Source organism: Rhipicephalus microplus, chromosome 1 (assembly GCF_043290135.1).
Source record: "Rhipicephalus microplus isolate Deutch F79 chromosome 1, USDA_Rmic, whole genome shotgun sequence".
NCBI classification, from domain to species: Eukaryota; Metazoa; Arthropoda; class Arachnida; order Ixodida; family Ixodidae; genus Rhipicephalus; species Rhipicephalus microplus.
The window spans coordinates 249,770,660-249,784,486 of record NC_134700.1 but is presented as its reverse complement, the minus strand read 5'-3'; the positions used below and the strand labels follow the sequence as shown (position 1 = coordinate 249,784,486).

The window sequence follows — 13,827 nt, the reverse complement described above, 5'->3', positions numbered from 1 at the left end:
ATTTTCAAAACTTTTGCTTTTGGGTGTAATCATTGAGTTCTACCTAACCACGGGTTCAACATAAAAGTGCAAGTGTGGCAAAGTGCTTGAATTGATATGGAAACAAATAGGTCATGTTGGATTCGCACCTCGCACATGAAAATTGTGTCTTTAATTGCTACTATGGTTGCTTTCATTGTATGCTCGCTCGCCAGTTGTGAATGTTCTTTGGTCATTGCAGCCTTTTCCCGACAAGGGCCGGCCCATCTATAACCTTGCCATGGATGGCTTGGTCATCGTCTTTACAGGCTTCAAGTCTCGTTCAGAACTGGTGCGTATCCATAATTTTGAGTTTTTTAGAAACTGTGTAGCCCAGTTTTTAGCAGTCCCATGTTTAACGATACAGTTTAGGTAGTATTTCTGTCGATTAGAGATCGATCTACTTGAACCTTACTGATGAATGATGATGATGGTTCTGATGAATTTCTTTTCATCTTTGTGATTTAAGGGTGTTGTTTTGATCCTGTTCGTCTCCAAATAGTTGGAAAATTTGTTGAAACACATCTCTGGTTATAGGGAACCCCTTTTGCGTCTTACTTGGTGCTGCTGTGGGACAGCAGTGCATAAACAAACAATGGAGGAACACAGACATACCTACAATGCTTGTAACTTTGTCAGTTTACGTGCTGTTTTATGTTCACCATGTGTTCACCATGTGGTGAACACGATTTACAAAGACATGCGACACTATTGAGCACTCCCAGAGGTTTGAGCACTCCCAGCAGTGTGCGATTTATGCGATCTTGAACGGTTTGTAGATACTTTTTCTTTTTTTAAATGTGAGCCATCTTTTTATACTGCTCGAAATTTCGTCTTTCACGATAAAAAATGTTTTTTTTTTTTTCGTAATTTGCTCCAAATATGCATTTTAGTGCTCCAAAAGTAAGATTTTTCTGCTCTGAAAATCGCTCCAAATTTCGTTGTTGCACCCCTGCTTCGTTTTGTTAACAAAAGTGGACATTGATGCGTCAACTACTTTGTACAGTGTGAGCTGCTCCTGCTGTCACACTACATGGGAGCCAGTGTGCGAGACAAGTTCTCCAGCAGGACGGTAACACACTGTGTGGCAGACTGTGTGACCAGTGCCAAGTATGAGGTATGTGGGCTTATTGCTGTTCTAACCATGTTGTCATTACTTCGTATTTGGGCATACAGTCGTAGACGCAGTTCCTTGAAGGGACACTAAAGAGAAACAAGTTTTTTGTGTGTTGGAAAAGTAAAATTCCGCAATCCTGAAAGCGCCACTCTTGCCGCGAGATGGTGCTTGGTAAGCGAGCAAACATGCAAGGGAAAGAAAAAAAGACAGGTGTAGATGCCACCTTGAGATTCTCTGATGGTGTCTGCTAGGTCCTACATAGTTACTAATCCGAAAAAATTAAGTGCATTGTCAACTTTGAAAGCCTTAAACCTAGCATGCAAAGTTTCAGAAAGTTTCGTGGAGCCGGTGTTGCGAAAATACGAGAAATACATTTCGAAATTCGTGACTTCACATGTGGAGATTACAGCGTGCAATTCAAAAATGAATCTTTGACCTTGATTTTCTCTTATAGTTACGATGTTAAAACATATGACATTAGAGTTCTCGGAGTACATTTTATCACAATCTAAATCAAATCATTTTGTCACTTTAGTGACCCTGATCCTATGCACCTGAGACACTTCAGTAGTCTCTTCCTTTCTTCTTTTTTTATTATGCAGTGTCTGTTCCAGTGAGGACTGTGCTACTTGTTTTAGAGTATTAAAATTTGATGGCAAGGGCCAAACAAGAAGGAAAATTTGTTGCGCATCAGAGCACCCCCATTTCGTTTAAATGCCATTTATCATTGGCATCCGTAAATATAGACTGCAAACAGGACATTAATTCAAAGTATCTACTATATTTACTCGCATAATCCTCGCACTTTTTTTGCCGGAAAACTGATGCAAAGCTGGAGGTTGCGAGAATTACGCAGGGAAAACTTTCCACCAAAACCTACAGAGCAAAAAAGAAAACAAAGTGGCCGCGAATCGGGATTCTCACACCAGCAACTTACAGCAAGCTTTAAGAAGTACTAATTAGAACTTACCTCAACAATAAAAGCAGAGGTTCAACACAAGGCAAGATTTATTTGAGACACAACGTGCAAGCAAATAGTCGAGAATTAGAATACCATACGCAAAGCTTGTGGGCGTTGCGTGCGTAACGGTAGCGTTCATAGCTCAACAGGAGCCCTCCAAAGGTAAGCGTAGGACGTCAGTATTGGGCTTATGGCTATTTAACAGAATCGTCCGCAGTTTCCTTCTGAAGAAATAAAGTTTATCATCAATTCCAGTTTTAAGCCCACGGCAGGCCCAACGCGTCTTGCTGGCTTTCAGCTGCCGTCACCAGTAGCGAACACAAAACTCGTAGACTCCGAAAGGCCTACCAGCGGCCCTGTTGCCGCCGTTTAGTGCATGATCTATCACTTGCAACTTGAAGCAGCCGTGTAGCTTCAGTATCGCCCCACAATGTGCCAAGATTACAGACACAGCATACAAAACACGCCGCAACGCGCTCTTGCCGCTTTGGCTTGGCTTGGATTGAATGTAATCTTCGTGCAATAATAGTACGCTTAAGAGATGGCGCACGCTATCATCATCAACGGCTGGGACGAGCAGACGACATTATTGCGGCAATTTTCGGGGGTGTGATAATTACTCGAGGGGGAAAAAAACGCATTTTTGTTGGGCGATGTGGGGGGTGCGAAAATTATGCGAGTGCGAGGATTACGCGAGTTAATGCGGTAGGACAATTTCTATACTATGACGTAGTTTTTATAGGTGTAGGTTTGAATACCGGGTGAACTGTGAAATTTCGAACAAGTGTTCCTTTTTCTTTCTAGGAGAGTTGAAATACTATGCGCCATTGACTGAGCAAGTGCCACCCCCACTTCCCCTGCCGTTTGTTTTCAACCTGTTCTCCACTACAGAATTATAGCTGCAGCAGAGTATTTCTGTGTCAACATAAAGTTCTGGTACAAAAACAACAGTAGTCTGACTGTAGTAAAATCTTTATTAAAATTTGTATTGTGTGATAAAAACAGCTTGTTTGCTGTATACTAGAGGGGAAATAAGTAAACATGTCATGGAAAATTAAAATTGTGGGAGCAATATTGTGTTCTGGATGATCTCGGAAGTAGTGCGTAGCACATTTGTCCAAGTATTTTTCTTATGTCGTTTTCACAGCTGTCTGATGCCCTCGACATTCCCATCATGAAGAAAGAGTGGCTACTTGAAGCATGGGCACACCGCAATGAGAAGGACTTTTCAGTTACTTCAGAGTCCATGGTAAGTGCACAACCGAGGCTTCTTTTTGCCAATCTTTTGTGCCTTTGTGCTTTCAGTCTGCCTAGAAGCCTAAAGTTGAGTGCCAAAAAAGATGAAAAGTTTGCTTATTCATATTGATAAATGAATGCATCAAACAAAAACATTAAAGCTCCTTTTGCACATGCATTTTTCCTCTGTTCAAAAATAGCTACACAGCACATGCAGTTCAGCTGGGGCTTTCGGCAAAGGTTGCTAGCAGGCACCCATCACCATATTCACCTATCGCCAATGAGCGTCTGTTCTCTTGCATTGTCGAGTTGTGTTGGTGCACACACGTGGCACCTTCTCTGCATGCGGTTGCCTTGGGCAGAGTAAGCTTTCTAATTAAGGAAAACGAGAATAGCTCGGGAGTGTCGGTGATAAACGAGCTATAAGAAGCACGAATAAAGATAGAAGCCATCTTCTGCCATCCCTGCAAGAAGTTACTGATATAAAGGTCACGTTTCTTGCTCTTCCATTGCGATAGCGAGGCAAAACTGAAACCACGAAAGGGCGTTGCTCATTGGTGTCGCCGTCGTCTGTGCGGTTCACTGATGCCTGAAGTTAAGGGGGGACGCGGCCCTTGAAAACCGAAAAATCGCGAAAAAGTCGGTTTTTGAAAAACCACATTTTTAGGTTGTATGTCTCATAAACTACCTATTCTGTAATTATCAGCACCTAATTCAACCGCAAAGTGCAAAAAAATACTATTTTCGAGGCCGCCGCAGCGTCCAGAACAGGCGCAAATCCCGAAATCAAACCAAACTTCGCGCGCGCCATTCCCGGACCATGCGGTCGTCCCGCGCCATCTTGGTGTTGTTTTGACCGTGAATTCTTTCTCTCTCGTTCGCCGCCTTGCAAAATGGCGTCGGCAGTACAGTTGAGACGCTATTGGCGTTTTCCCGCGATGTGATGTGGAGCGCTGATTGGCTAGAGCAGCGCATTCATATCTCGCGGGAGAAAGCGTGCCCGCCATTGGCTGCTGTGCAGCAGCGGGGGCGGTCGCTCCTCTCGATGGCGCGTCCAGCGCGCTCGCTTCGTTGTTGCTCTCTGCTCCGTCCGCCTCGACAGACGTCTGCTTACGAGCCGCTCTTCGCCTTGTGCTATCTTTTCGATCATTTTCTCTCGTTTTTTTTTTTCTTTTTGAACTAGTTCTGTGCCTTTCGTCTTTGTTGTTGCGGGCGATGCCGGCAACGAAGCCGAAGTCAGTGCGGAAGTCCGTTGCGCGGAGGCGCGCTATGCGGCTTGTACGATCATCGAAATTCCGCTATTCTGCTGCGGGTGCCGACTGCGTAGACGCTTGCAGCGATGGAACTGTGTTGTCGGCTGTCGCCAGTCGAGAATCCGACACATCGAGTGTGGCTGGAGCCGCAAATGCACCGAGTGTTTCCGAGATCACCGGGCTCGACACGTGCTCCGAATCGATGCCATCCAGTGTGACACCGAGTGCTTCTGATATCGCCGGACCCAGCACTTCGTCTGAATCGGTGCCGCCATCGAGCGTGAGTGGACCGTCGCTTCATCTGCGGACGCGTTTTTTAACGAAGGAAGAAATCGATGGAATGCGAAACGTCGTGACGCTGTTCGCGCTGAACTAGAGTCTACGCCGGCGACGCAGAAGAAATTTCAACTGATGCAGCCGGCTCTTGCACCTGCAGTGACATGTGACGGCGAACATTTTTCGCTCGTTCAAATGAACATTTTTAACGTCGTGCTCAGCCGCACAGTGTGCAAAGAATGTTTGAAAGGTGCTATGACTGTCCGAGAGAGCACCAAGCTTGGACTTGCAACAAAACTTGAAGTCGTGTGCGCCTCTTGTGGCACCGTCGATAAATTATGGACATCACCCCGCAAAAAGGACACGCAGGCCTTCGATGTAAATGTCCGCGCCATAATGGCTATAAAGCAAATAGGCAAGGGGCAAACAGCTCTTAATGACTTTTGGGCTGCCATGAACGTCTCTTACAGAGGTCTTCACCACAAGACGTTTCAAAAGCACTTGAAAGAGACGTTCAGGAAGCCAGAGGCCACCGCTTTGGAGAAGTTTTATGCTGATTATGCCACAGCAGTGATAAAAATATATAAAGAAATGGACCCCAGCTTCTGCAAGGACATCACCGTAGTGTACGATGGCACATGGCATAAGCGGGGTCACACATCGGAGTGGGATCGGTAATTGACTTCTTTACAGGTCTCATCTTGGATGCTGTAGTTCTTTCAAACCACTGCCTTGGATGCCAAACAGGGCCCAAACCTGGAGATGCAGCATACGAAAGCTGGCAGAAGCACCACATTTGCCAGAAAAACACGGACGCAAAATCGGGAAGCATGGAAGGGGAGGCAGGCTTGACTCTCTTTGGGTGGTCTGTATCCAAGCATGGCCTGCGGTACACCACTCTTGTGTCCGACGGAGACAGCCGTACCTTCGCAGCCCTCACAGAAGAGACTGTGTACGGGCTAGTGCCAATTGTAAAAGAAGAATGTCTGAACCATGTTCAGAAAAGGATTGGAAGTGCTCTTCGAAACATTGTGCAGAAAAGTGATAAGCCACTGAGTGGGAAGGGGAAGCTGACTAAAGCCCTCATTGAAAAGCTGACAGGATATTATGGTTGGGCCCTGAGAAACAATTCAACTGACCTAACAGCCATGCAGCGTGCAGTGATGGCAACATATCACCACGTCACATCGACTGACCAGGACCCTCACCATGAACTTTGCCCAGAGGGGGCTCAATCGTGGTGCCGCCATAGAGCTGCAGAGGCAAAGCGTGAGCCACAGCCAAAACATAAACACGGCCTACCGGACTATGTCGCTGCAGCTATGCTGCCCATCTACGAAAGACTGTCACAAAAGTCGCTTCTTCAGCGCTGCCTGGGAGCAAAGACGCAAAATGCATCAGAATCATTCCACTCCATTCTGTGGTCTCTGATGCCAAAGGAACAACACTCATCCTTGATCGCGGTAGAAACAGCACTGCATGAAGCAGTGCTACGCTACAATGCCGGCTGCTGCAAAGCAACGCAAGTGATATCGGACTCCATTGGACTTCAACCAGGTCATCTGGCCATCCAGTGAGCTCGTGAAAAAGACGCTTTACGCCTAAAAAAGAATTCTAAAAGACACCAAGAGAAGATGGAGGCCAGGCAAAAGAAGAAAAGAGTGCGCCAGGACACTTCTAGTTACTGTGCTGGAGCTTTTTGAAGAAAACACGTGTTTTGAACTTTCTCGGCCTGTTTTCTCAGAACGGATTTTTTTGCTAGTTGTGGTGCTGAGGAAAGCAAGAACTCGAAAACTGTTCATCAGATTTGTGTGCCGTTTTTTTTATTCTGTTCCTGTATGACCTTGCAAGAGCGTAACAAGCTCCTTTTTTTGAAAATTGGTGCTGTTAATTTATAATAAACAATTAATCTTTGATGAATCTGGTCATTACTGGTTACATCAAATTCAAGTTGCGTGAAAATTTTAAGGGGGGGGGGGGGAATTAAAAAAAACGGCTTTGTAGCGCCCTGGGATAGCCATCAAGGAATGACCACAATGAATTTCAGCTTTCTACTATGTCCTGGGATTTCTCACGACTCTTCCTCAGGCACCCATGTGAAGCACCCAGTTAAACCTCAATAACTCTGGAACTAAGAAACACAGCTTCGTGAAACTTAGCAGTTGTGCTAGTTTTATTGTAGTGAACAACCCCTGAAAGTTTCATCCAGATATCTTAAAAAATAAAAAAGTTCGGTCTCCAGGGTAGCCTCCCCCCTTAATGCTGTACAAGAAGGTAGCACAATTATTTCTAATGCTTTTTGTAAGTCCTAAGAGGTGGCAGCACCTTCCAGTCAGTATGCATCGTTATTACAATGCCGCCATACATGTACATGTTTCATTTGTACAAATACCACTGCTGTACATGTACAAACTGGAAACCATTTCCACGCATGTACGGAAAACCACCATAGTACATGTACTGCAAACCACCATTGTACATGTACGGCAAAAACACTAAAATGAATAAACTGCGGCGCATGGAATCTGACACAAGCTGTTCCAGGTGCCTCCCCACGCCACTTTTCTTCTACTTCTTCTTCTTCTTCCTTTTATTTTTTTTTTTACATTTTACTTCATGGGTGGGTACAGAAAGGGGCCACTTTTTTGTGTGCCGCTGAAGGGCAGTTCTCGAATCGAAAGGAAATGTAGGAGCTTTGTGTGATAGAAAACACACTCAAGCTCTTTCGAGATCTGCGTACGGTCAGCGATAAATGGTGTATATATAAATAGCTCAGCGTTACTACACCGGTTCAAGCATGACATGTGGTTGAGTTGTATAACCCAGCGTGCTGCAAAGCGAGAGGACTCTGGTTCAAATACTCGGTCACGTGTTTCAGATTTTTTTTTCTTTGTGCTTTGGTATATACACACATATATATAGGCGTCAGCAGGGGTGTGTGGAAGGGGCACTTGCCCCTATCAAGGCTAAACCAATGCTCAGGCCCTCCCCCAGCATCGATGCAAGAGGTGTTGCAACCCCCCCCCCCAAACAAAATTTTGACGCCCATATATATATATGTATGCGTGTGTGCACATGCATACGTACGTACATATACAAATCCAAGACATAGCAGTAAGGCAAAAATCTGCCGAGAGTGTCCATATAATTGCTATCACAATAAAAAAAAATTGTAAAGCTAGAAAGTGCCTCTTGTTTTCAGATGAAGCTTCGCCTGGAAGCCTTCAGGAATCTCCAGCTGGCCTTTCTTGGTTTTGCTGATGATGAGCGTCAACACATGGAGGAAGTGGCCCTCGCAAATGGTAAAGTGCTGCTGCCTCATGATACTGCCTCACATTACGAAATGGCAGAGGATTGGCTAACAACATAGAATTGGCTGCATGGGATCCATTGTAAGCATGAACACTACTTGCGGTTTGATAGCGCTACTCATTATGGTAGCTGAACATCTAACTAGACCAGTTAAAGGGCTATTGGATTTCGAGTTAACTGTGAAAATTGTTAAAATAACCATACCTGAAATACTTTTCGGTCTTTATCTGCTGGCATAACAATTTTTCAGCAAAGCTTACAATTACTGCTTATTGTGCCATTACGGGTTGACTGCACAGTGCAAATGCACTCTACAACTGAGGTGATGTCTGGGTTGCAGGTGCTCAGGTGGTTGAGCCAACAGACCCTGGTTGCAATTTCCTCGTCGTTGACGACTCCAATCCTGTGGCACCTGTAGTGCCTTCAGATATCAGCCACAAGGCGCACGTAGTCAAGTCTGAGGTGAGCACAGCATTTAAGGAGGGAATGGCACTTTAAAACTTTTTTTTTTAATTTCTTTGCAAATACTCTTAAAACTTGCTTAGTCAGTGTACGTTAGTGTGCCGATTCCAAATATGCAATTACTTTTCTTGTACACAACATTTTCTAAAATGTAAAAATTGTTTGTGTCTGTTTGAGAGAAAGATTTCTTCTTCTAGACTGACTGAGAGTAAATCAACATATCTCAGTAATACCGGACAGTTTTTTAAAAAATTAACATTCCAAGCTAATTTGAACAAAAGTTGTGTTACGAACTTTCATGAGTGAAATTTCAACAACTTTTGTTCCAATGAGTTTGGAACATCTATTCATTATTGTGAGTGTCGCACTTGTTCGCTCCCTAAGTTTATCAAAAATAATGCTTCCAAGTAGGCATGTAAAATACTCTATTTGTTGAAAACTACATAATCTTTAAATATGGCACCACAAGTCAAGACACCACGAATGCTGTTTTGACTTCTCTCTTGTTTAGGTGTTTGCACACCCAGTCTTTTAAATATGAATAAGTACCAACTAGCTTGGCTCTTTCTTATTCTAGAAGTATCTAAAAATTAACTTCGAGTTTACAGAAAGTGTGGCCTTTTACGTAGTGTTGTTGCACCAAGCATTTTTTCAGTTCTCGTGTAGGAGTTAAACTTCGTTATTTTATGACCAGCGTACGACCACGGAAATGATCTCCGTGGTTGCACTTGCAAATGCTGGGAAAGTCAGCTGAGAACAGGTGTGCTGCAGAATTGCAGCATTTTTTACCCTTTGTGAGCGGCAAAGAGTGTCTCATTTGTAATAGGAGCGAAAAATGGCATTACGCAGTTGGACTTTTTTGCAGATGCTTTGTACTGAGATCTTTCTTTTCGCTCGCTCTCTCTTTTTCAATCTGCAGTGGTTTTGGGCGAGTATTCAACATGCCCGGTGTTTCATGGCTGGAGGGTACTATTATGAGCACGTGAGTTCACATTTTTGTCGTGTGGTGTTACGCCCATGCATGAGCATTCTCGCTGACAGTAATCTGCTGTTCTTTTTACCTTGTCATGAAGATACTGATGTTTCTTCAATAGTCGACTCTCGGTAATTAGAACTTGAAGGCACCCCTGGATTTTGTTTTAATTCTGGTATGTAAGACTGGGAAAGCTCACTCCATGCAAAGATTAAGCATTGATTTTAATCATATTTAAAATTTTTTCAAGTGTCTTTAAACCCTAACTACACAAAATAAACGAAAAACCGAAATGTAAGGTCCACAAGTTTATTGCCTATTTACTGATGACCAGACCAGAAATTGTGAATGGTTAGCTGCTTCTTTGCTACGTGTGCCTTCAACACAAAGCTCTCTATGCCAGTAAGTAGAGCTGGTTCACTCTTAGAGTTTTCTGTTGCTGTCAAACATTTTTTAACCTGAGCTATGTAGCGGAAGGCACTTGAGCCAAAAGACAGCAGAAGCCTTTTCAATCAGGAACAAAGCTGCTTGCGTCATTCTGCAACTCGTGTTTGGCTTTCAGAATGGTTGTCAGAGTGCTCTTGATGATACCATGTTGCAGTGCCACTTCAGTCTTTCTTACTCCAGCATCGACTTGTTGATTCATAGCCAATTTCTCTTTAAAGGTAGCGTTCGATGCTTCCTTTGCAATGACATGGGGGATCAAAAAATGTGTGGTGTAGTTACAGCACTGTGATGGACGAAATCCAGGTCACTTGCTATGGCCTTTGCCAGCACGCCGGAAAAATAGAAATAGCCGAATGTCGTGCATGTTGCTTTCATACTTGCTGTGTCGTTTTACGCTTGAGGCACTTATTTTTCGTTTTTCTGCTCTTATGATTATATAAGCATGTGAATTTTCAAAATCGCAGGAAAGCAGTAGATACTTTCTGGTAAGGACATGCAAAAAGCACAAAGTAACGAAATGACCGAGTTTGCATTAGGTGGCTTTTTAAACACATTGCAAGAATAGTGGGCCAACCAAAAATATGAATTTTGTTAAATTAATAGAAAGTACGAATTATCAGACTTTGAATTATCACAAGACTGCTGTACTTTTACAAGATTGCGTATTTCTGTCGCCATTTTGGTTCGATAAGCTTTCAGGCCGACGTCATGTCGTGGCCAGAGGTAGCAATTCTATGCTTATTTTTACTCTTAGTTGCGAACAAGCCAGTTTTTTTTTTTATTGTGGGTATATGTGCATGCGTGTTGAATGACCACAATGCACTTTGGCAAGAGGATCAAATATTTTTTGCAACAAACACTTCGAGAGTGATGCTAGGACAAGCAAAAGAAGTTGCAGCTTATACGTGCATTGATGGCTTTGCTAGCTGTAGGTGCTCAAAAACTAATCCCTTGGCGCCAGCATGGTGTGGTCCATCGTCACTGTGCATCAGTCGAAGAGCACAATGTGTGCGATGTGGATGTTGTGCCATGGCCACTGGCAAGACATGCACACATGTGACCACATCTTGTACCTTGAGCCACTGATTTTTCAGAGTTGGTCACACCAAGTGTCATGCTGCAGGCTCCTGTGGCAGCTGCAACTCCATTGCGGTCCTCAACTGGTGCCCCGCGTTCGGAGAGCAAGCGGCGCAAACTGCGCGAGAGTCTTGCCCAGCAGCTGGCCCAGGAAGCTGAGCAGAGTGTGCTTGTAGACCCCTTCTCTCCGGAGAGCCCCCGGCACCGCCGGCGGGTTTCAGCCAACAAGTCTATCACAATTCTTGACATCACCCTCTCTCCTGACAAGCAACTCTCCACAGGTGAGGAACCATTGATAGCCAGCTCACCTATCAGAAAGTAAATGAAGTTGCTGTAAAGCAACTGGAGTATCTGGTAACATTAAATTGAAGGGACTCTAAATCCAGCCTTTGTTAACTGGAATATAGGATTCATTTACTGTGCATGTCTCAGTCATTTGCTCTTTTTGTTAGTATTTTTGGCTGACATGTTTTTATGGTCAGGTTGGAAGTAAATAGAGGAGTGATATAAGCACAGATAAGAGTTTCGGCTGACTACCTCTCTCCTGCTTTTCATGGTTCCAATATATCTTAAATCCTGTACTGTCTTGATGAAACTTGCAGAGTTTATTTCTGTATGCTGGCTTGAAATAAGAAATTACTGTTGTAGTACAGTAGGTATATTTTAAAATGTCGAATATTTCATGTGCCTTTTGGGAAGCAACCATTTTTTTAACTGAGTGTGTTACGAGACAAACCAGCAGATCTCGGTAATCTGAAGTGAACCTCATGCAATCAAACAGTAACGGATGCTGTGAGCAACTTGACATAACTTTTGCTCAAATTGGTTTAGAACATTCATTCTTGCTTTGCCTTTGGAAACCATTGTTTGAGAGCATATCTTAGCAGTAGTCGGTTTTTGAAGACCTTTTGGTGTTTCATTGCACACTGCAGTTCTTGACACAGAAGGCCAAGAAAACAAAGAGCCATCTGACCTGACCCGCATGTCCAAACGGCAGCAGGTCTGTTTGGAGCTACTGCAGACCGAGACCAACTACGTTGCCATTCTGCACTCCATTCTCACGGTATGGCAATTACACTCTGCATTAGCTGTGATCTTTTTCAGGACTGTTTGATCAATGGCTTTTAGTGACCTGAATCAGCACAGAAATAGCAAGATGCCATAGCCAAATGCTCTGTTATTGTCTTGTGTCACTGAATATCTTGTGCCTGAACTATTGTACCGAAAAAATTTTTACGTTTCACTTTATTGGAAAGTAAAAAGTAATGGCTGCGAGTGGGAGTTGGACCTGGCAAACTCGCGTTCAGAAACACTGTGTCCTACTCCCCGCATTGGCTGTGGTCTCTCTCGGGACTGTTTGATTAGTGGCTTTTAGTAATCTCACTCAGCACAGAAGATGCAAGGTGCCGTAGCCAAATACTCTATTATTGTCTAGTATCACTGAATTTGCTTAGACCCGAAGCATTGTACAGAAAAAATTTCTACGTTTCACTCAATTGAAAAGTAAAAAGTAGCGGCTGGGAGCGGGAGTTGGACCTGGCTGCCTCACGTTCAACAACACTGTGCCCTACTCCCCTAATTTGCCTTGAGGCTAAACCTGGAAAGGCGACGTGTGGTTCACTGAGGCTACGCTCACTGAAGCAGTGATACTGATAAAAATGGTTACCTGCAGCATATCGGCACATGTGCCTAACTTTCTAGAGTACAGCTGGTATCGCAAGTAGCACCTGCGCTAAATCCAGTTCCGCACTATCACCAAGTTATACATATATATTTTAAAGTCTGGCATGAATGCCAATGGAGTAGCCGGAAATAAGTGGAAATGTTGATGACCCATTTTTTTTTCTCGACACAATATTGATGAGAATGAACAGACAATAATGCTCAGGAAAGTATACGGGGATCAGGGAAAGTAGACAGCCACTTGAGTCAAATTCAACTGGTTTTATCAATTGTGTTCAAATGGGTAAGAAATTGAAACACTCGTGCAATTCATTGTAGCTTACAGCTGATTAAAACTAGTCTGATGCCCTTGGTCAATCATACTTGTTGATTGCAGCTGTTCAAGGCCCCCCTGGAGGACCCAAGCAGTATGCCAGGGGAGCCGCTGCTGGATCCTGCTGAGGTGCGACTAATTTTTGGCCACCTTCCTCCCATCTACGAGGTGCACCGCAGCCTACAGCTCCAGCTGCAGGCAATGCTGCGCACCTGGACTGACGATCACTCGATAGGCGAAGCAGTGTTGAAGCACCGCGAGGCGTTTGAGAAGGCCTACCCACCCTTCGTCAACTCCTTCGAACGAGCCAAGGAAACCCTCTCCCAGTGTGATCGGCAGCGGCCTAGGTTTCACGCCTTCCTCAAGGTATGTGGCTTTTTTACATGTACAGGCAAATCTCAAGATAATCTATTGCCCTGATCAGACTGTTGTTGGAATCTGCGCTGGAACTAAGTGCTGTAAAAAAACTAAACGGAACCCTTGGATAAGCAGAGAAATAATCAAACTGAAGCGTAGAATAAGCCGCCAGAGACTCAAAGTAACAAAAAACCGCGCGAAGATAACTGAATTGTCTGCACAACTGCGTTCCATGATTACAGAAGCCAAAAATAGATATTACAAAGAAACACTGACAGAGTTCATGATAAAGTCTTCTGATAAATTTTGGCGTCACATGTCGAAAAAAGATAACGAGTCACT

General features: G+C 44.0%; 1 protein-coding gene across 1 annotated transcript in view; it reads left to right on the top strand.

Moving 5' to 3' along the window:
• Positions 1-13,827, top strand: part of LOC119186171 (protein ECT2) — a 66,363-nt gene that overhangs the window by 7,663 nt on the left and 44,873 nt on the right. The window contains exons 5-13 of the mRNA XM_037434892.2: positions 221-310; positions 1,025-1,135; positions 3,244-3,345; positions 8,064-8,163; positions 8,514-8,635; positions 9,555-9,617; positions 11,179-11,413; positions 12,065-12,195; positions 13,192-13,494. Of these exons, the coding sequence (XP_037290789.1) occupies positions 221-310; positions 1,025-1,135; positions 3,244-3,345; positions 8,064-8,163; positions 8,514-8,635; positions 9,555-9,617; positions 11,179-11,413; positions 12,065-12,195; positions 13,192-13,494 (1,257 nt within the window). The remainder of the gene's footprint in view (positions 1-220; positions 311-1,024; positions 1,136-3,243; positions 3,346-8,063; positions 8,164-8,513; positions 8,636-9,554; positions 9,618-11,178; positions 11,414-12,064; positions 12,196-13,191; positions 13,495-13,827) is intronic.